The sequence below is a fragment of the Neolamprologus brichardi genome, chromosome 19 (genome assembly GCF_056152115.1).
Source record: "Neolamprologus brichardi isolate AB-2024 chromosome 19, ASM5615211v1, whole genome shotgun sequence".
Lineage (NCBI taxonomy): Eukaryota > Metazoa > Chordata > Actinopteri > Cichliformes > Cichlidae > Neolamprologus > Neolamprologus brichardi.
The window spans coordinates 15,744,498-15,767,291 of record NC_142122.1 but is presented as its reverse complement, the minus strand read 5'-3'; the positions used below and the strand labels follow the sequence as shown (position 1 = coordinate 15,767,291).

The window sequence follows — 22,794 nt, the reverse complement described above, 5'->3', positions numbered from 1 at the left end:
CCTGCAAGGGTCTAAATACACTAATGTTTTCAAGGTTAGCAAACCAATCCCACAGCAGAACACAGTGAATGCAGAGTCCTTCAAAACGTCAGACGTCTGCAGCTAATACTGAATATCAATGCCGTGCCATCACCCGGTCTAAAAACATGCATAATGATTTGTAATGATCTAATGTGATTTAATTCAGCCATGCAGCGTAAAAAGTATAAAGCTGAAGAAAGAGCTCTTCCGATGCTTCAGACACAGGTCACGACGCAATGAAGACACAACAGTGTGCAATGGCTTGGACACAGATGACTCAGGAAACCAGATAATAATTCTGACACAGCCCTTACATGGAGCAACATTTTGTCAGATGATTTGGTTCCCTGTGTGGTTATTATTCATAGTCAGCTGTGGGATATAGAGTCCTTACCTCCAGCAAGGAGGCAAAGTCACAACCAGGGCATAAATCACTGTAGACACAACACAACAAGCTTTTAGAAATGTAAATGTATTGACGACACAAGGATGCTCTTTGTTGTCAAAGTGGGTTTTTTTTTTTCCTTTGTCAGAAAACGGTTCTTACGAATCATGGCTTTGAAATGAATCAGAGTTTGCTCTAAATATCACTTGGTCTGTGAGATAAGTGGGTGGAGTTGATGAAAATGAAAGGAGGCTTTTGTTATGGTTCAGGAAAACTACATCGCTCTGATTTCTCTTATATCCAACACATGGCATTAAACAGATAATGCCCTTGCAGTTTAAAGTATCTGGCCACCAGGCCTTTTTCAGTGTCTGTGGTCCCAGGATTAGACACTCAGCTTCTGCAGCCAATTGACGCGCTCACCCCACATTAGTCTCCCATAATAAAGAAATGTACTAAAAAAAAAATGTTGTTGAACATCACAAGAGCATAAATATTGCACAGATAAAACGGAACCCACCTTGGTTGACCTGACAATAGTTTATAGCAGACATCTTTTTGTTTTAGGAACTCACAAGCCCAAAACATTTGGCGCCAGAGTAACAGAGAGGAGAATTAAGTCCAGCACCGTTAAAGAACATGTTGCTGGTCTGACTACAGAGGCTTACCAGTGACCTGACTTTACAGCTCATCTGGAACACATTTAACACACAAACACACAGTATTTATGCGGAGCTGACAGCTGACAGAGGGGTACCTGCCTGAGTGAAATATAACTTTCAGTGTATCCAATGTGCACCCCTGAAAAGAGACCCCAACTGGAATGCTTTAGATTTGGATTCTTTCCATGTGTGATTTTCCATATGCTGAGTCTCATCTCTCTGCGGAGAGGCAGACGGGAACAAAGGGTTAAGGGTCTCAGGCTGAGTGGTGAGATTTAACTTTTGCTGCTCTGTTTTGTTTTATGACTTGAAGGGAGCAGACTGGGTCTGCTGAGGTGGTTTTTTTCTGCTTCCCTGGTCAGCTTTGAAGGTGAGGGCCCCTCTCTCCCCAGGGTCATAACTCCACAAATGAATGTCTGGTGGTGGGGAGCAAGGGGGGCCTCAGCACACACAAAAAGGTTTCAGGGAAACTAGCGTGTTACTACTTAACCATCTTTTAAACCATCTAGTTTATAATGGTCAAAAAGAAATCCAAGTTCTGAAGTGAAACACACAAATAGAGGCACTATTTGGAAATAAGAAGTGTTGCATTATTAACATGAACTCGTTTCGTGTTTTATTTTTGCAGTACAGATGCTAAAAGATATTTCAATTTTCTGTTTAAGGATAGGTTTAGTGTGTGTGTGTGTGTTTGTGTGTGTCAGATGAGGGATATGCAGGAACACAGCAGGAGTCCCTGAAACATTTTCCAATGAAGCTCAGTCAGCAGTGAAAAATGGCTGGGTGTAACTTGGAAAAAACACTGATTGTCACCCCAATCGTGAACTGAAATGGCCTGGCAACAAAGTGGAAAATTATCTGTTATGTGGGACAGGCAGCACTCATCCCCGAGTCTTGTGATGGCTTGCATTATTGTGCAGAAGAAGAGCAGCAGATTGGAAGCTGGAAAACATAACCTACATATTTTTACAATCTTACCAAGTATGCAATTTCCATACATTACAAATATATATTATATATAGGAAATATTAAAATACTAATCAAGCAAAACATTTAAAAAAAATAATGGTTTTGTATAGATTTAAATGATATAGTGGCAGCTGTCTTGCTTCCAGATGTATAAAAACTGTGTATATCTTATAATTAACTGATGAAAGCAAAATGCAGCGTTCTCAGTGCATTGAAATGCTGCACTCGGTGTCCAGCTTGTGGCTACAGCCGTTCCTCTTTCTTTAGATGGATGACACCCTGTGGCCATACTTGGTGACTGCATAGCTTTTTTTAGAGCTGCATCAGACTGAAGCACAGTGAGTGGAACACAGCTGAACTCTTATTTTGATGTTGGAGAGCCTTAATGGAAAACAGAAAGCCTCCGACTATATTGTTAAAGAAATGTCAGTCCTACTTGAAGAACTGACGATGTGTTTATCATTCTGATATTGCAATGAATAACGCTTTAATTGAATGTTTAGTGCTGGATTCTTTAGATGTTATAATAAAGTTCTATGTGATGAGCTTTTAATGTTCAAAGGAAATTTGCCATGTCTCTGGCACACGATGGCAGTTAGAGGAATCTGTTTTAAATATTTAGACGTTAAAGCCTGTGCACAATTATTCTCCACTTATACAAGTGTTTTCACTTACACACCTCTTTGGGCCTTTCCTGGGGACAATTTAGGAATGTAGAAGTGCTCCATAAACATCTGCACACTCTCTGCTCTTGGTTTTGTTGCACCTGTCAAATTCACAATTTCTCCTCGCCTACAAAATCATGAGTAGTCGGGCCTCGTCATATCTTAATGACCTCATTGTTAGCATGTTATACTTAGTTATGCTGCAGTAAGCTTAGGTTTCTGTGGCTTCCCATCATGTTAAGCCTTTCTTCTTTCACTGTTTATATGTTTATACATCACTATTGTTCAATCTGCCCCCCACCCCCAGTCAGTAGCTGCAGATGGCCGCTCCTCCCTCAGCCTGGTTCTGCTGGAGGTTTCTTGCTGTTAAAAATCAGCTTTTCCTTCCCACTGTCACAAAGTGCTTGCTCTAGGGAGTAGTCTGATTCTTGAGTATTCTAATATTATAGGGTCTTTATTTTATCATATAAATCTCCTTGATGAGTTTTGTTGTAAATGTATGTTATATGAATAAAACTGGATTGAATTGCAGACATTAGATTAGGAAAACTTCATCCGGTTATACGCTGTTTATAGTTTTATACGCTGTTTATAATTTTATACGCTGTTTATAGTTTACAGTCTGAAATGTACACATGGTGGATCAAACAGCAAGTTTGAGAGGTTGTAACTTGGAACAAGCTTCTAGTCACTACAATCACTTCAGCCTGGCACTTTCCTGCTATCTGTTCTGCTTCTATTCTTTAAAACGGTAATAAATGCAAATTGAGAGTTACACTATTATATCAAAATTAAGTCAAAATGAACTCGACATGAAACAAGAGAGGCAGGATCTACTACTCTACTACTAACTATTGAGAATAATAATGTTTTATCATTCTCATTAACACACAGTTTGAAGTAACTGTAATTTCACCTTAACCTAGCCGGGCACATAAACACACAATTTGACTGAAACAATTCGAAACTGTCTTTGTCCTGTTTACTGTCCTTCGCTACAGTCTCCAACATACACTGCACTTGCTATCTTTTCCAACCATGGTTGATAGTATAAAAAATAGCAAACACATGATCGAATCCAAAGATCTAACAGAGAAACAATGTATCATAAAAAAGAACTTATAAAAACATCTTTATTACAATTTGTAGAACATTTTAGGCTTTTACGAGGGGTTGACCTGCCAGATTTGACATGGCTGTCTGGAATGGTGCCGTAGAGGAGTAATGTATAACTGTACCAGAAGATGGAGACACAGACTGTTATCTGAAACCTTTACAGCCAGTGGAGGCGTGTGGACAGAGCCTTTATTATCACTCTGCTGAGAACCATCGAGACGGCCTTGGGGAAAAATTTATGAAGGAGATCAGAGCAGGAGAGCAGATGTTTGCATAATTTTAGAACAGGTGGTGGTGGTGGTGGTGCACTCGCAGCATGTGTATCAGTTGGACTTTGCACTGTTAAACAGCTGATGCACTGTATGAGGCTTGGGGAGGATCTGATCTTGTCTCCTACTGTCTGTTGTGTGAAGAAAACAGCAGCTAAATCAATAAAATCAGGACCAATGACCAACTAAGGTGGAAATCAAGTCAAATACAAGACTAAAGGCACCTTTGTGTACAAGCATGTGACACTGCAAGCATTTTAGTTAGGCGGACACATTCTGGCATATTTTATTAAAAGCGATAGACAACCAAACGTTTTCAAAGTACAACAGTGAATTATCTCAGAATAATATATCCTAAATGACTGTAATTGCAACCTCCTGCTAGATAAACCACTTGTACATCATTATGTTTTACTTCTGCATGTCAGAAAATGAAATGTAGATAACCAGCCAATTAGAGAGTTATGATAAACAATAAGGAGGCTGAAGGGGACTTACTGAGAAAGCGACAGAATCTTTAACCTTGAAATCCCAGCAATCATATCAGGAGTAAATGGATTTGATGCTTTACACACAACACTATTCACATCAGTCTGCATATTTCCTGTGTAACAGACGTGTATTTTCCATATTTTGACATATATTAGGTTTTCATGGCAATCACGTTTCCTCCATTCAGAGGGGGTGGCCATCTCATGCGTGAAGCAAACTAATAACACTTAAACAGGTGTTGCAGTATCAATTTCAGGGCTCACTGATGCATAATAACACCGACAGTAATACACACTAGTGGAAAATCTTATAAAAGCTCATGGATCACGAGTTTTAGAACGACCAGGGATTAATCATTGATATAAATAGGTGAAAACGAGTTAGCCAAACAAATAATGTCATTATATCAGACTCAACATCTATACTTACCTTTCAAATCAATGTCTGATATGATGCAGTGGGTAGCAGCTGTGTGTTATATGAAAAAGTAAACTACCTTTTTAGACATCTGAAATACATTTATTACATTAAAAACAACATTTTCTGTAGAGTTCATCCCTGCAGGATTTGCACAGCTGTTTGGGTGGCATGTAACACGATCTATAGCCACGTGTTATTTGCACTGAAAACACTCACAATATGTATTTTTGCATTTATAAAGAATCTGGAAATTCACAACATGCTGTATGAAGGTTTGGGCTACAATAAACGATGACGTCTTATTTGCTTATCTTTGAAATGAGAGATTGCAGCTCTGATGGTGCTCATGAAAGTACAAACTAAAAGTCAGCAGCTCAGTCACTTTGTACTGACTATTATGAATTCAAATATATTTTTCATTTTCTTAATTAACCCCACTTCCTAATTAGATCAACTCATGAGAAATAAGTAAATAGAAAGAGGCCACGCAATGACATATTTTTAACAACATGCTATGTGAGAGAACATGTTTCACATAATTATACATTTTAATGGTAATTTTGGATTAAAAATACATTTACAAACCAGCGTCATGTATATCCATTTGGTCCAGCAGACGTTACATTCAAACATGTACCGGGATAGCCCACCAGCTCTCGGTTATACACACTTTAAACACAACTGCACGACAGTCATAGCTTTTTAATCGCTGCTATTTTTACACATTCACATTTGACTTCTTCCAGGGGGAGTGTGGGTGAGGACGAGATGATTTTATCAGATGGAGGTGTAGTGCCTCCCAAAGCTGGTGAGTCTAATCTTCTCTGGCAGGATGATGTTTACCGAGTGTTCCGCCTCTTCCTGGCTTGTGCTGCCAGCTTCTCTCAGCAGGTGCTCCTTTTGCTGCCGGACAAGCTGGCTGTACTTGGCATTCGCCAGCCACGTCTCACAGCGGCCAAAAAACACAATGCCTGTAGTGCCCAAGATGACCAGGCAGGTGAGCAGTGCTAGCAAGCTGAAGCAGACAAGCTGACCATGCGTAACAAGGACACCGGACGAGTGAACCGTCTCCTTCAGGGTGATCTTGAGCAGATCTCTCTCAGGTGGTCTCAGCAATTTGTGGAAGGCATGAGCAGGGAGGGAGTAGTGCTGTGGAGTCAGAGCAAACACTCTGTCCACAGGCTTGGCAGCAATCGGCTTGGATCTGTTTCTTGGTCTGTGCTGCAGGGAGCATGTGGGACCTGTAAACCATTTCTGGCAAATGCACCGGAAGGTTCCATCAGGTTGACCGACACAGGTGCCCTCGTTGGCACAGGGCCGCCCGGCGCAGGGAGAGAGGCTGGTGGTGTCATTACAAGTGAAACCAGTGAAGCCGTGTGGACAGACACATGTGAAAGTCAGGCCATGGTTTGTACAGTTGCCACCGTTGAGGCAAGGGTTAGGCTGGCAGCTGTCAATGCCGATCTCACAGAAGTCTCCGGAAAATCCAGGGGGACATAAGCAGGAAGAAAAGGCTGCTGAGCCCTCGGCATCCATACATGTGCCTCCGTTCTGGCAAGGAGAGCTGGAGGACAGGACATAAGAGACATAAAGGAAAACTGAGTGTCCTGTGATTTACATAAATTTAGAGCAGTACAGTGCATGTTTTAGCCTGTGGTTATAAAACAGCAATAAGCAGGGGGAAATTGGTTTAATCATACGTGTCGATTTCAAGGTAGAGATGTTAATGGAAAATTTACAGGAATAATAAAGGAATCAATATTCTTCAACAGGGGAGAAAATTCCTCTAATCTTAAAGCTACAAAAAAATCTCAATGAATTAGCAGAAATATGAGTTTTCACAAAGCTGGAATGAACATTTATTGTACACACATGGTTGTCCTTTCATTTAAGGAAAAAAATAGGCAACTTTAGTTGATTATTAGTGTTACTTTACTGGGCATCAGGCTGTAAGACAATAATATGAAGGTAGTTTTTGTACTAGCCTGTTAACACAGCAAAGCTGGGCATTTGAGTTTAGGGAGATTGACACGCTCGATTTAGCAATCGATGCAAAAAATTACACCAGGACAATGCATTTGATGTTACATAAAATGTAAAAGTTCAAGCAAAGTGTAATTAACAGTGAACAAAATTAGTGTTATTGTTAAACGCAACAGCTGCTTCCGACAAACATGAAATTCAAAGTAAGGAAAATGCTGTTGCCTGCTGTGTTGCGCTTTATGTGTAAATAACAATACAGTTCCTTATCAAACATTTCCTTGCTTCCGTCCTGCTCTGTCGTGCACAATTGCACAACAATTGCCTGACCTCAGTTTGTGCAGGATGAAAATGATAGAGTTAAACACAGCATTTCCAGATATACACATTTCTGTGGATTTAAGACAAATATGGCAGATACAGACGTAATAAACTAGTAGTCAAGCTAATTACTTTCTAGAGAGTAGAAAAGTTTTATAACTTGTTTTTGAAGAAGTGAGAAATGTATAATACATTACTTTTTTAGAAAGTCATTGTTAGAGTAATGACTCTAACACTGTGATGAATATGAACAGCTACTAGCAATTATTTATTTATTAATCTGGGGATTACACTCATGATTATTTTCTTGTTCTTCAGGAAAATAAAAGGGCAAAGATGAGGCTGTATTGATAAATACCCAATACACCTTTTGAAACTGCTTATTTTGACCAAGCTCCTGTCTTTTTACAAAAACACACAGTTTATTAGACAATTTAAACAAAAAAGCATCAGACCTTCACAAACAAAAGGCTGAAACTGAGAAACAACTGCAAAATTATTGAATCAATCGAAGTCAGAACTTGTAATTGCTACTGCACGTAATGCTTATTAATGCTGTGATATTGATTTCGGTCATTTCTCTCAGCACTAATGGCTTATTTTGTGCAAATTAAAAATCTGTACAAGTATCATGATGCGCTGCATCTGCTAATCTTCTCGCAGCCGTATAAGCAGGAGATCTGATCGATGTAACCATGCTTCACAAAATGCATGATGAGAACCTGGGATAAAAAGTAATCAATATCTGTAGGAGTATTTCATGTAATTACACAAGTCTCTAACACTGTGCCTCAGTGAGTCAAAAGAATAATAGCGCCATACTTTTTTAGAAGCCTCTGGTGCCTCGCAGAGGAGCTGATTAATGAAACCTCGTGCAGGGTTTCTAATTGAGATTAATTCCCCCAGAACACAAGTCAAGGTTCTTTTGTCTCACTGTTGGAACTGGGATTAAATGATTTTTTTTTTAACCAGAAACAAAGCCAAAAAAATAATCCTGGATATAGCATTATTAACCACTGAGAGAAGTCCAAGCAATGCACTTAGCTGTATGACATAAGATGTGGAGATGGATTTGCTGCTGAGGGCAGCACAGTGATGCCTCCCAACCTGCGAGGAGCTTATCCAAGGCTGGATTGGATAAGCGATTAAGAAAATGAATGGATGGGTAATTATTTTTGAAAATAAGAGGAGAGCTGACAATTCTCTATCGATGTTATGTAAGCTATGGAATTTTAGGTGTATTTCAAGTCAACAACAAGGCTGCCTGACAGAGGAAAATACATGCTGTGGTTCAGAGTGTGGAGGGCTGTGTCAGACAACTGAATCCCCAGAGAGTCTTTTATATTCATTTGACAGGCAGAAGGAAGATTCCTTCAGGGACCAATTCTGTCTGCAACCCATCTGTGTGCAGGCACGGGATGCAAGGCTGTTTTTGTTGGAGATATTATCTCAAATGTCCAGGCAAGGTTTGTGTTTAAAAGCATCACCTACCATTGAACGGATGACCAGATTAATACTCAAATGTTGCTCATAAGCCAGTAAAAGTGGAACATTTTTAGGAATGTGACTCTAATGGCTTTACCAGTACTTATACTGGTAAAAGCAAATAGATGTGATTAACCTGAGAAACGTATCTCTAAGTTCAAATTTAAGTTCTGTGTTAACATGGCTCTTTGCAGCCTATTTTCCAATCAGAAGTTGCTGGGTAAATTAGTATGAATCTTATATATCGATAATATTGGATATTACATTAAAAACGACAAAACTCTGATTAATTTTGAGTCGGTTTACGACAGTTACTATTTTTTGCAGGTAATGAGGCCCCCGACAGACATGAGTAGATGCTCTAAAATTTTCCCGGCGATGCTCTCCCAGGGCTTTGGTACAGCCAGCTGTCATGAAAGCAGTCGCGGATTTCATCTTTATGCAAATGATTTCCAGCCTGTGCATTTTCGTGCACACCTGTTGTTATCCAACTGATTTTGGAGAACCACTGATACCTCTATGATAGAAGCCTGCTTTGTTGCTGTCATCTCTTTGACCCCCGCCTCTTCACTTTGTATATTGACATTCAACTCCACCTAAATCTAAAAGTCAACTCGCAATCAGCTGGGAGCCCCGCGTGAGCTCTGTTGTGCTTGGACTAACACTGAGACAACACACACTCACAGACAGTGAAATAAATCCACTGAAATGAAAGCTCAGACTTAAGAGATTAATGAATCAGATCAGTTGTTTTATTTTAAATTTATGGTGCTGAAGAGCGCACAACAAATCATCAAAATGTAACTGTCCAAATATTTAGGCTTTTGGAACAATCATATCAACGAGTGATGACCCTTGTGCTATGGTAATATGATATTTCTGAACGATCTGCCAAAGGCCTTGAAATTCATCTTTGATACAGACGGATGTTAAGTGCGCATCAGTTGTGTTCTCCAGCTGCCAAAGGACGAGCGGATTACTGGTCACATTCTGAGTGATGGAGTATCTGAAATGTGACAAGCAATTATGGTGTATTTGATCTTGAAAGATTGACTTTAAAGGATGAAGCCTCTGAACTGGGATGCAGCTTATGATGCTGCCCTGGTACACGCAGTCAGCTACTATAGGGAGGAGCACAATAAACATGCAGCTGCAGGGCTACAAATTTACTGAAATTCTTTCTTTATACATCCGACCTGTCTTGGATTTGACATGAAGGGGAATTGTTTGCCCAAAGCCATATTTTGTGTTTGTTTTGGCTAAGTGAGCCTCATCATCTTACACATTGCAGTGTTTTACAATTGCTGGTTGAAAGTAAAGTGTGATTCCATCATGCAAAAAAACAAACAAAGATCAAATGAGTACAAAGCATGGTATGAATGTGACACTGGGGTATTTGGCTGCAATTTACTTCATGGCTGACCGTGTTAGCGACCAACACAGTTTAAAGTTAGTGGACAAGGACATTTGATACAAAATATGGGCATAGCATCTAGATCTTAAACTTAAGCCAGCACAATATGCATTATCTCTACTCTTCAAGAGGGCCAGTTGCTCTGATTGGAAGAAGTGCTCTGATTGCATATAAGTCAAGGACTGACTTTATTCGTGGCCCTGAGTAAATACTTTTCTTATGGATTCATAGTGTTAATCAATATTTTCATTTTTATTGGCAAGTCATTTAATGTATGAGTGTGCAGTTTGTTCCACCTCTTGCTCATCACATCTGGTTTAAAAAAACAAGCTGGCAATAGCTGAAAGCTAAAGGCAAGGCTTCAAAAAGGTTATGATGATCTATTATATACAGCCAGTGTTTGCAAATAAGCCACTTTTTGTCACGGTTCCTGGGTTTTGGACCAGAGCTTTTAAGTTTGGGGATTTTTAGGTTTCTCTATTTTTCCTTTCTGTTTTCCCAGTCGTGTCCCCGTGTCTCTCTGGTCCCTCAGTGTTTTGTCTCCATTGTTGTCTGGTTTCCCTGTTTGTTCTGTCAAGTTAGTCCTGGTCTCTCTGTTTATCACTTCCTGTTTTATCTTGACAGTCCTTCATCTCACCCGCGTCATGTTTTGCATCCCCCGTTTCGTCAGTTAGATTCTATTCAGCTGTGTTCCCCCAGGTGTTTCCACTCTGCCTTAATTCCTTATTCTGCATATATTGTCTGCATCTCCCTCTGTTCGTTGTCACTGCCTCCCTCATGGTGTGTGACTCGTTGTCTGCCTGTGTAGCCTCAAGTCAGTTTATTCCTGCTTAGCTCAGTTTGTGTTTTTTGTTTCTTTTGCCCTTTTGTCAGCGTTAAAATGAAGCTGTGATTTTTAATTTACGACAATCTGCTGAGTCCTGCAACTAGAGCCACACTCTGTTCACCGCACACCCGTTCCCATGACACTTGTGACAGATATAAAAATACTGGCGGCCGCCGGTGCTTCCCCTCAGGCTCCTGCTAGATGCACTTGTGGTACGAATTTGAAAATCCTACGTCACCTCGTTCTAGAGTTGACATGTTCACCTACCCAGCCAGTGTTGTGATAATAATATCCCATCACCCTTTTACAGCTGAGGAGGTAAAAGGTGTGACTGTTATTTTATGTTTACAATTTGTTGCTCTATTGTATAGTATTGTACATTGTATAGTCTGAGGGCTGATATACCTACCTGCACACATAATAAATAGCAATAGAGCAATTAGGAAAAAAATAACCATAAAATATTTGAGGGACCATAGGGGATAAGACTGAAAATAAATATTCCCCTGCTTATGAACTCAAAAGTTTTTTTGTACCCATTTGTAAGACAAAGTCCTCTCCTCCGGTGGCAGTTTTCTCCAGAGAAGCCAGGGGGGCAGACACACAGGTATCGTCCCTCTCCGGTCTCTATGCAAGTGGCATTAATAGCACAAGGCCTGGATGAACACAAGCGAATATCTGTGGTAAAAAGAGAAAGGAAAAAAATTACTAATAAGTATGCTGTTTTTAGATCTTGTGGGTTCTCTCTCTCTCTCCCTGTGTCTCTATGGCTGATTATTCCTCTCGTCTTTGTTTCCATTCTCACACTACACTCCCCACCACAGCATCTTGTCACCAAGAACAAAACTGAGAACATAACCAACTGTGTTACACAGGAAAGTGGCTCATATGCTCCAACGGAATAAAAGATGCACTATGCGTGCTGATAAAGAGGTCACACTGAGCTGGAAGCCAGAAAAAATCTCTCTTCTTCTTCCTTTGTTTCTTCCTTTGTTTCTTCCTTTGCTCCAGGGTCTCCAAGTCCTTTTGTGTGATAATGGCCACTATAGATACTATGATTATAATCAAAATCCTTAAACTAAAATAGGGCATCTAATTAAATGTTAATGTGACTTTAACAATAACATTTTCATCGGGGTATTTTCATAAATTAATAATGCATGCGTTATTCAATGGCACAAGTGGAGGGGAAGGTAGTTTATCATGAGGATGTTGGCAGTTTTATTAGGGGTTTCAGCTTCCCTTGTTGGCAGATTTCCATAGTCAGATTATTTATGCTCTGACTATGCTCTTGGGAAAAAATACAGTTAACTATATTATAGAGACCAGCCTGATCTCTCTGGACCCATGTATCTCTAGAGCTCTGTGACTCACCCTGACCTCTGGTATATCAGTATTGGGAGCAGATTGAGATAGGAGTGCCTGGGGAGCCTAATGACACTTACCTTGGTCACACAGGCTACCCACCCAGCCCTCCTCACAGATACACTGCCATGCCTTCTCACATGTGCCGTGCAGACAGCCAGGGAAGGGCACACAGTGGTCACAGTTGTCTCCTTGCCACCCTGGTTTGCACCTGAATGAGGTTAAATAAAGGCATTAAATCTAAACTATTAATACACCACCCAATGAGCTTCGTGGTCCTGCTCTTGGTCCGATATTATCTGCATGTTTTTACTATTAAAGTGACATCAAATGCTGCGATTTACAATTGCTGTAATTGGTTAATCTTTCTAAATACCCACAGCAACAGGGTACAGTCATTTTGGCTAAAGAGTAGATTCAGAAGGTTTTGCCAGAAACAAAAACATGAGGAAACCTTTTAAATTATCTGTCAGGATAACAATGCTTTTTACTGTTTAAACAAAGAACAGACTTGGCAGCTGACTTACACATAATACAAGCGCCAAAAACAGAGATTCACTTGGCTGGATTGTTATTGTATTTTTCCAAAAGCCATTTGCTTCTCCTGAGGTAAAATAGAATCTACACAGAAACCTGAGGTCTGTTCAGTACCTGCACTTCCCTGGCTTCTCACAAAACCCATTTTCTGTGCTGCACCCTGCGCTGCATTCCCAACCTTTGAGAAAGGAAGACATCAGCATGTTGGCATCACAAAATAAAAAACACACACGAAAGATTCACAACAATAAAATATTAATCCCTGGTACTTCTATTTCCATGCAGGGAGAAAACGAGTTGGGGTTGTTTCTTTTTTCTTTTTTCATGAACTGACTCAAATCTCTTTGTGTCGCTGTCAGCTGTCTCGGCTGATCGAAATCTAAGATTACCTTTGACGATGCTTGTCACGGAGAGAATTAAGACCACCGCTGCGAGATGCATCGTAATTTCGAGGAAGACCCCTTTTGTCCTGCAAAATACAAAGCAGCTGATATAAAGAGCTCTCGCTTCGTGGAGAAGCGACATCTTCCATCTAGAAAAAGGACACTAGTTAAAAGTTGATTTTTGAAAAAAGAAAACCACGTTAAGATTCGTTCACAATTAAGAGGATCCTACACAAAAAGATCTACATAGCGCTGTTAGATTTTTAGTTTTAAAAATATATCTGTACGAAATTTTTTTTAAATACCCTGAGCTTGACTTTAAATATAAATATAAATGCATATGCATATATTGATTTGGGGGTGATTTACTGTTTTCCTGTTTATTTGTGGAAACTGACGCACCTGAACCGTATGCGTCTTCTCCCAAAGGTATCCATTACGCACGAGCACGCAGAAAATGAGAAAAGACATTCATTTAAACACAATCTTCATCTTTTTTTAAAATAAAAATAAAAAACAAAAACCTCTGACTTAAATGAACTGTCTTACCTATGTCGCCCAGTCGTTCTGCTCCCAAGTGACTTCGACCATATTTCACAGGTTTGCTTTTTTCTGCTTTCTTTCCTTTAATCCAAGCAACGTGCTAATGAAAGTGATACCACAGGTGTACTCGTGGTCTGGCTGCTGAAGGTGGACCTGAAGGTTTTGACGGGACTGCTGCATCGTGCAGCGTCCCAGTGCTGCACGCTCCTCCCACCTTCTGAGGGAGAACGCGTGCACCAATCTGACCCCGTGGGAGAGAAGTGCAATAGTTGTACAGTAGTCACATTAGCTGGCTGACTTTAGTTTGCAAATGTCTAACTTTATGTCAAGCGATGAATGAGGTCTCTACGATTCATTTAAAACAAAGGAAGAAAACAAACGAACCGATGTCTACGGATATCTTGTTTGTTTGTTTTTCACGCGATAATAAATTATTCAAGGGTGATGGAGACACATGATTCTTGTACACATGATTCTTCATCTTTATTTTTGGAAATTGGACACACCTGAAGTATATACGTCTTCTCTCAAAGGTATCCATTACGCACGAGCCCCACAGACAGGGAGAAAATGATAACAGTTAAGGCTTAGGTACATAACTAGGCCATGTATTTGAAATATTAAAAGTAAGGGTATATCTGAAATGTCCAATTTTGGTGTTAATTATTATTTTTATTATAGTAGACTTATTTAATATTAATACTCCTGATAACCACAGATTTATTTTGCTAAATATAATAAAGCATTTATTGCAAGAGCTTTTATACAGAACTCCTTATGACATTTGGGCTGAACATTACTTTTAGCCAAATAATATGAAGGAACAACACAATGTGAAATTTCTACTGCACAGAAGGGAAAAAAATGTAAGAACAAGAATAAATGTTGTTATTTTCATTTCACCAGGTCTGAAAATCAACCTCACATACAAAGAAAAACACACAATGCAAACGAGATAAAAAGCAAACAATAAGTCACAACGTACTTTGAAAGCAAGCCAGAGGACACTGATGGAAGAATATTGCACTATACCTTATCCAAACGTCAAAAAAAAAGCACTGTTGAAAGAACAGAAGTTCAATGTCATAAATTTTCACGTATCTTAAAGAAATATGGAAATAATATGGAAAAAAGATAGATAGGTAGGTAGGTAGGTAGGTAGGTAGGTAGGTGTGTGTGTGTGTGTGTGTGTGTGTGTGTGTGTGTGTGTGTGTGTGTGTGTGTGTGTATCAATCATTATCCCTATAAGAACTTGGACTTGGGATATGCAGTAAAGCGTGATAAAAGAGAAATATCCAGTACTTCAAGTACTTCAAATTTGTAGCTAAGCGCAGTATTGAGAATATGTGCTTAGTTATTCTCCTCCTTTTATGCTGCCTAAGGGAGGAACCCTTTCACCATTTTCAAATTATATTGATTGACTTTCCATACACAGCGCCTACCTGTCATACATAATAATGTGCCGTTCTATTCTTAGTCCACTTATTGCTGTCCATAATCTTCCCTTATCCTTCCCAAGGGCAGGGAATGGTATTTTCCTTCCCATGCAGTATATGACTTAGACTGAGGGCCTAATTATGAGTTTCACCTCTCTCAGAGATTATTAGATAAGCAATAAAGGTCTTGAAAATGGTGGCCAAGGAAGCATCAGGGGTATTCGACAGCTCTGTCTTTCTAATTATCTTCAGTGTTTATCTCTCTACATGCACAAGTAGGCTATGAGATGCAACCAGTATCCTGTTCAGGATAAAATGAAGAAAAAGAAACCAAAATTGACTAACAACAAGGGGAAAGCCATCTTTTTTTTAAAAAATAAAAATATAATCTTGAGCAGATGTTTCTGGTTTCAAATATGTGTGGGTTTGTGTCTAGACGATGAAAGCACAGGAGATACATACATGAATGCAAATAAGCAAGAAGTCCATGTTTCACAATTGGAAGATGGGAATCCGTCGTTTCTTCTTACACCCAATCAATCCTGAAACAAGGACATAATCATACTGCAAACAGCACTCTGACACAGGTAAGTGTGATGAAGAAATTGATAACTCTCCTCACATGTGATAGAATCTGTTAGAGGTCTCCAGTCTCATATCCCGCGCTTCAGTTCAGATGCGGTGTTTATTTTCAAACCTCCAACGAGGCCAGGTTAACATTACAGCGGAGATGCGATTTCCTTCAAAACATCTGCCAACCAGATTCACATCAGTTGCAGCTTCTAATGAAATGTCTCGGGCTTGTACGTGCTTTATTAAAGTGAAGGACTTTTCCATTGATTTCGAGGAGGGTTTCCCCCCCAACCCTGATCTCATCTGGTATCTGATCTGCTGCTGGGTGCTCTAAGTTAAGATTAGACATTATGGATCTGAGGATCCGAATGTGTGCTCTGTGATTTAGACGTTTGCAGGATGGTGTTTTCTGTTTTATGCTAACATTATCATGCTACCTTGCTCGTACAAAAATATGTCAAAGGTATTTTAAAAAGCTTTATATTTTCTGGTTTCTATGGCTTTTTATAGCTCCCGTCTTTAATAATTCATCTTGATATCCGAAATGTAGTCCTAGTCTGTGTTTGGACAGGGAAAGTTTGAATTTCACTGCAGTCAAGTCTTAATTCTAATAATTATGCATCTACAGGGAAAAGAGTATTTTTCATGAGCCACGTAATATGAGGGTCTTATTTCTAATCTCCGTGAAGTTTAGTCCCACACTGAGAGCTTTCCCGTCTCCAAACCACATAGATGAGGAATTATTACATGTCACAGCAGCGCAGTTTAGAGCGAGTGTAGATCATTAAATTTAAAATCCACTCAAGGCCGAAATGATTTAATCTGAATTCTCAGCACGCAGACACAAAATGAAGAAAAGTCCATCAACAGAGTCTAAAATCTGATTAAAGAAGTTCTCGTTCAGGTTTTGATACAGATCTTTTCATTCAAACTCTCAGATGGCACACTTTGAAAGAAATGAATGTTGAATTATAAACTCTAAACACAGTTGCCTGGGTAATAACACATGTTGTGGCTGCCCACTTCTTTCTTGTCTGATGTCTTTCAGGCGGCTCTTTTGACATAATGGATCATTAGGCTGGAGATCCAACCAGGTGGGAGTCAAGTGAGCTCAATTACAAACCTATTGCACTACAGTAGACCTGTCATTCTACATAATATATATTGATCTTTTACATATAGTATATAGTGCATACACATACATAGTTGTTCTTAACATGTAAATTATGTAATATTACTTCTTAATATAACATCTGGTCCCCTGTCGGATTACAGCCTGTAAGTGATGGTGTAAACATACAACAAGAAACAATGAAAACTGAGTGGAGGAAATGCGAGGGATGTACTTTTTACCTAGAAACTACAAATAAATGACACAATAATGGTGCTTTATGCTTGGTAATAGTGAGATAAAAATAATGAGGCAATGACTATGTAATAAAAATTAATTACTATATTATTAACAAACCAATAACCAAGTAAGAGCCAACCTTGGTTTTTAGTTTGGTGCTATTAGACTAAAATTTACAAACTACTTAGTAGTATATGGTAACCCTTTAGCAATTAAATGGTCATTTCTGTGTGATATTTGGAAATAAACATTTCTAACCTAGTCACACTGATGTGTTAGTAACATCGCAATAATAAGGTAATGTAAGTTTAGTTGTTTTTGCATATTAACACACTATTACCATAGTATAATGCTGAAATTAATCACAGCTTATATGCTAAAACATGTCCTTTGTTTGAGTATAAAAATGCAGTATTTTGTGTTGGGAGCAGGAGCGTTAGCTAATCGGAAATATCTGTGCTGTTTTATATTTAATTTTCTAAATCAGGGCTCAAAAATGCAAAATTAAATGTTTCCATTTAATTTTGTTTGTATTGATTAAACCAAATGCCTAAAGGTATAATGAACAGGTGCTATTCTGGTGTGGATATTGCTACAAAATGACAATTTTACTAATATTAGAGATGTTCTAATTAAATTTTCCTTATTATCATGCAGTAACTCTGTGCAAATAACTCTGTGTACACGATGAACCAATTGAACTGCAGATTATGCAGCATCTTGTCACATCAGGAAATTAGAGTCCAAGTATTTGATACATAATGTGTTTTCATTTCAAGTCGATTTGTCCCTGGTTGTCACTGTTATGTTTTTTGTGGGTTTTTTAATGCTCCATGTTTGCTGGACTCTGTCATTATGACAGCTTTGGCCAACTTGTCACTGTATGGTAGGCTGGCGGGGGAGTGATTTGATATGTGTGTGATAACTTGGCTAATTCTCTTCTCTGCCTTCCAAACTTCCCCATATACCACAGTAATGACTCACAAAGGAGCGACCTGCATCTTGCCTCTGGGGATGAGTGGCTTATTTAATTGGATTGGCAAGGCAAAAGGTGAAAGATAAAAATCAGACGCTCACCTCAGTGGCTTGGCTCCTCATTTCTTTTCTTCTCTTTTCTGCATGAGTGCCGCTAGATAAACTTGGGAATCTTGTATCTCCCTCAATGAAGCCCTTAGGTAGCTCAGCAAGTGCTGCGGTACTCATGGGTTCAAAACACCACTGCAAAAGGACCACCAGTGTGTCCTTTTGCATTTGCATGTTTTTAGACGTCATATATCATTTTCAGTAACCCAAATAAGACTCCAAGTTACTATTGCTTTTGTCCATTTTAAAGAAGGTAAATGCTGCCAACTACCTATGCAGGTGTGGCTTCAGCAGAATGAGATCCAATGTTTATTTTGTCACATAAATATCAAATCAATTTAAGGAGTCTTGTAGTTTTAGGATCAACAGTTGTATCTGAAAATGTCCTGGCAACCTGTGCAATTACTGTGGAGAAATAAAAAGTTATGATATATAGAGCAATGCATAGATTACCCCTTTGTACCTATGTATTATATTGTCAAAACTTGCATAAGCCTCACAACCTGCAAAACTGTACATTTTAATACACCATGATCCAGGTGTGCTTCATTGCTTTATTTTTCTCAGCGAACCAAGGAAAAAATATACTTTCTGCAGAGTGCCCCCGCAGGAATCTGAGGTAGCTGCTGGAAATGGAGAGTGCATTTCTCTTTTTCAAATATACCAATTACATGAAAGGTGGTGTAGAGACGATCTGTCTCCCGCTGACTGGCAGCACACCGTGCATTTTCCTGGCACTACACGGGCTAACTGCTCTATAGCCTTGCCCTTGGGAGTGTTGGCAGAACTTCAAACACTTTCAGTTTTTGCTTTTAAGCATGTGCAAAACCTACCCCAGAATTTCAAATAGGAAAAAGGTTACAGAAACCATCTAGCTTTAATAGGAGCTTCATAAATCAGATATTAAAGAGTCAAGTGATAGCAAACTGATAGAGTTGATGATATTGAAAACCATCCAAAAACTGTTCTCTGGCAAATCAATGGTTGTTTAAAGGCAGGGGGTCATTTACCTGTTATATATTAGTTGCAAGGATCCTACAGGATGGCTTAAAAGATATTCCTTCCTTCTTCCTGACTCCACTTTAAGCTATACTCATTAATCGCCATCTTAATGGTTAGGCCGTCTCCCTCTTACTCAATCGTCCACTATTCCTGAGGGACATAATGTGCATTCTTCATACAACTGTCTTGCACCAGTGTTACATCAACTTTCCTCTCTGCAGAAAGAAGTGTGATTAGACTATTTTTGTACATATATATAAAGTGAAAGCTTTTCTCATTTCTCTTTCAGCCTCTCTCATCACACTGTTCATTCAACCCCAAGTGGAAAGCCAACTATCTTGAATTTTTTGCAATATTTCCCTTAGTCTCCAATCTTTTTCTTAAAGAACCCTCATACATTTCAGATATACCATGTACACTTAATTCAGTCCATCAAGAGATTCCAATGCATGAGATGCAACAACGTAGCATGCTGCATTATTTAACTTTCAGCCACATAAGCCAGAACAAGAACCTTTAAACACTGGTAGTCTACGTATTTCTTGCATGTTAGAATTACGTAACAGCATCCCTGTATTGATGCATCGATGCAACAAATTGTTGTGGCTACATAAACAGCAGTTATCTGACATATTATAAACCCATAAACACCAACTGGGGTCTGCGGGAGGCCGAAATTTAGCGAGGATATTTTTGGAATTTGCCATCTGCTCAGACGTGAGCCAGTGTGTAGAGATGTTAACTAAATTAATTAGTGTTACCATTATCACCATAGCAACAGAAGCCTCTCATTATCAATCATTAAGGCTGTGGAAGATCCTGATGGACCAGAAGGATGAGTTTACAAGAACAGGGAACAGCAGAGGACGACGATTGAGGCACCAGAGAGGAGCAAGAGAATGAAGGGAAAACAGCAATTGGAGAGGAATGACTTGTTGCCACCTGCTCCTGGTACTAGTTATTGCTGTCTTGTCACCATGGTAATGGGAGAATGATGCTGTCTTTCGAGGCGTGTCTCACCTTGCCGTGGCCTTGCATCATCGAGATATAACAAGTATAACACCTTTCTAGCCTGAAAGAAAACTAATGTGCGACAACCAAAAATGGCCCAGACACAGAGGGGTTATCTTTAATGAAGAAAGCTGCTTTTGTACTGCTCTGCTTGAGCTCTGAAGTAAAAAGTGAATGCACTGAGCCACAACACAAACCGATGTTCTGTTAGCAGTGATTTAATGCTTCACTGGCTCCAAGTTAACAAACTGATTCCCTGAGCATGCTCAAGCACAGACAGTCAGTTCTTTCATCACTTTCAGCTTTGCTGCTAATTGGTCCGTCTGGTTTAAATCCTCAGTAACTCTGCAATGAGTTTGCTACATGATGTGTTTAAAAAGCTATTCTGACATTTTTTTAGACAGGTGAAAGCTCACATTTGCTCATTTATTTCTTAAGCCTGTGTTTCTAAAAGCCTAGAACTCACTCCATATCGAGGTGCTCATCACAAGGTGATTGAAGGTTAAACATTGCCTGTTTGAATGTTTTGGAAGACCATTCTGTGACACGTGGCAGAAAGCAAAATTGTGCAGGTGCTGATGAGAGTTGATAGCCACAGGCACCGGGATAAACAAATACCAAAACTGACAGACATAATAGTTAAATAGCCCACAATGCTCACTGACTGAAACCATCATTTCTATTTGCCACAGATGCAGGTGAAACCCAACTCTTCACTGCAAATATTCACTCATCCTCCATTTTACTATTCATGCCTAGTGGCAGGTCAACATCGCTTTCTTTATTGGTGAATATATCAAAGCTTTTTATGCCTCTCGATGCAATAACTCAACTCCTTCTAGCTGGAAAGCCCGTAGTTGTGCTTTTGGTTTAGAAAAGTGAAGTCCATTCATGTGCCACATATAGAGATTAATTTGGTTGTTATAGTACACACACACACACACACACACACACACCTCATCTCGTCTTCTGCTTCTATCCATTAGTAACCAGCATCCTTTTCTTTGGCACACATAGAGAATGGAGTGGGAGGAAAGCAGGCAGACAGAGGAAAAGATCTGAGCTAACACAACAATAGTCTCCTATGATACCTAAAGAGCAGAATCTCTTCAGCCTTTCCCCTGTGTGACTCATCTCAAATAATCTGACACATTTTCTAACACAGACTATTGAATAAAGATTTTCTTCCTGACAAAATCCATAATGCTGGCAGAAGAAGCCTCGGGCATGTGAAGCTATGTATAGTTAAAGGCACAATGATTTATTGTAGTTCTTATTTTGCCTTGCAAAAAGACATGTACAGCAATGTGTTTGCATGGCACAACACAGAAGAGCCACCTCCACAGGACAAGACTCAGCTGTTCATCTGCATCTTAAGGATAAAGGACACTCTTTCGAGGATGCCAATGTTCACATTTTGGACAGAGAGGACAGATGGTTTGAAAGAGGAGTGAAAGAAGCCATCTATGTCCACTGTGAGTGACCATCTTTGAACAGAGGCGGTGGTTTACGACACCAACTGTCTGCCATCTATAATTCAGTTTTGAGTTCCCTCCCCAGGCGCCTTAACGCCCACTCACATCCTGGGCCATCTGACCTCAGGAATTCGCTGATTGGGACCCACACCCGTTTTCACACCTTGGCTCAGGCAATTAGAGGATCATCAGGGGGTCCTTTTGTCCCTCTGTGGGGGGACACTCCCACTAGGTTTAAATCTGGAACTCCCCACCATTTGACCTTAGAACTAAAGAAGCTTCTCGGATGAGAGGCGAAACGTCTTCAAGCAACTTAAAGAAGTCCAGACGCTTTTCTTTGCAAGCTCTTTTGACTGTTTGCTGCATTGCTCAGTGTTACCTGATCAAGTTCAAGGCCAAGCAGCTGCCACTCATCCTGATCCCTCCTGGATAACAGCCTCGATAAAGTCAGCAGGAGGGATGCTGAAGAAAAACCATAAAATAAAATGAAGGCAATCTGGAATAAGACGTTCATTCAGAGCTTTTCATGACTCTAAAATCACGAGCTGTTGCCAAAAACTAAGTTCAACCATTAAGACAAATTTCAAGATCCTTCTTATTTGTCTCATTAGGCCTGAAACAACTGAAAAAAGAAAATCTGAAAGACTGGCATCTGATCTGAGCAAATAGGACCCAAACCTTTCTACCTTAATACATACACAACAGAGGACACAAAACAACCCAGTCTTTTATGTCCCTTCAGTTTGAAGTCTAATTATGGGTGCCTTAAAGTGCAATCAGTAATCAGTAAGGTACCACGTTTTAGTTGCTCTTGGCACAAATTGATCATAATTGATCAGCAGGAGTCCAAAAGGGTTTCTCATCAATGCCTGACACTTCTCTGTTACCCAAGTCTCTCCTGAGAGCTGAAGCTTTCCTCAGACTAAGTCTCACACTGTGGTTTTATTGGGGGAAAACTTCTAATTACTTTTCAGTCTGTAATTTTATATTTTAACCTCTAAAAAGAAATG

General features: G+C 39.5%; 1 protein-coding gene across 2 annotated transcripts; it reads right to left on the bottom strand.

The window, feature by feature from the left end:
- Positions 1 to 4,356: 4,356 nt before the first annotated feature.
- On the bottom strand, positions 4,357 to 14,039 carry dlk1 (delta like non-canonical Notch ligand 1). 2 transcript variants are annotated; one of them, XM_006798526.2, is made up of 7 exons: positions 13,860 to 14,039; positions 13,713 to 13,727; positions 13,317 to 13,396; positions 13,042 to 13,105; positions 12,471 to 12,601; positions 11,562 to 11,703; positions 4,357 to 6,563 (listed from the first exon to the last, which is right to left on the bottom strand). In XM_006798526.2, the coding sequence occupies exons 3-7, from the start codon at positions 13,366 to 13,368 to the stop codon at positions 5,777 to 5,779; spliced, it is 1,176 nt and encodes a 391-aa protein (XP_006798589.1). In that variant the 5' UTR covers positions 13,369 to 13,396; positions 13,713 to 13,727; positions 13,860 to 14,039; the 3' UTR covers positions 4,357 to 5,776. The 2 variants fall into 2 exon arrangements, with proteins under 2 accessions (XP_006798589.1, XP_087688983.1); XM_087832857.1 differs by lacking the exons at positions 13,713 to 13,727; positions 13,860 to 14,039 and having other exon boundaries at positions 13,317 to 13,452.
- Between the last annotated feature and the right edge of the window lie 8,755 nt (positions 14,040 to 22,794).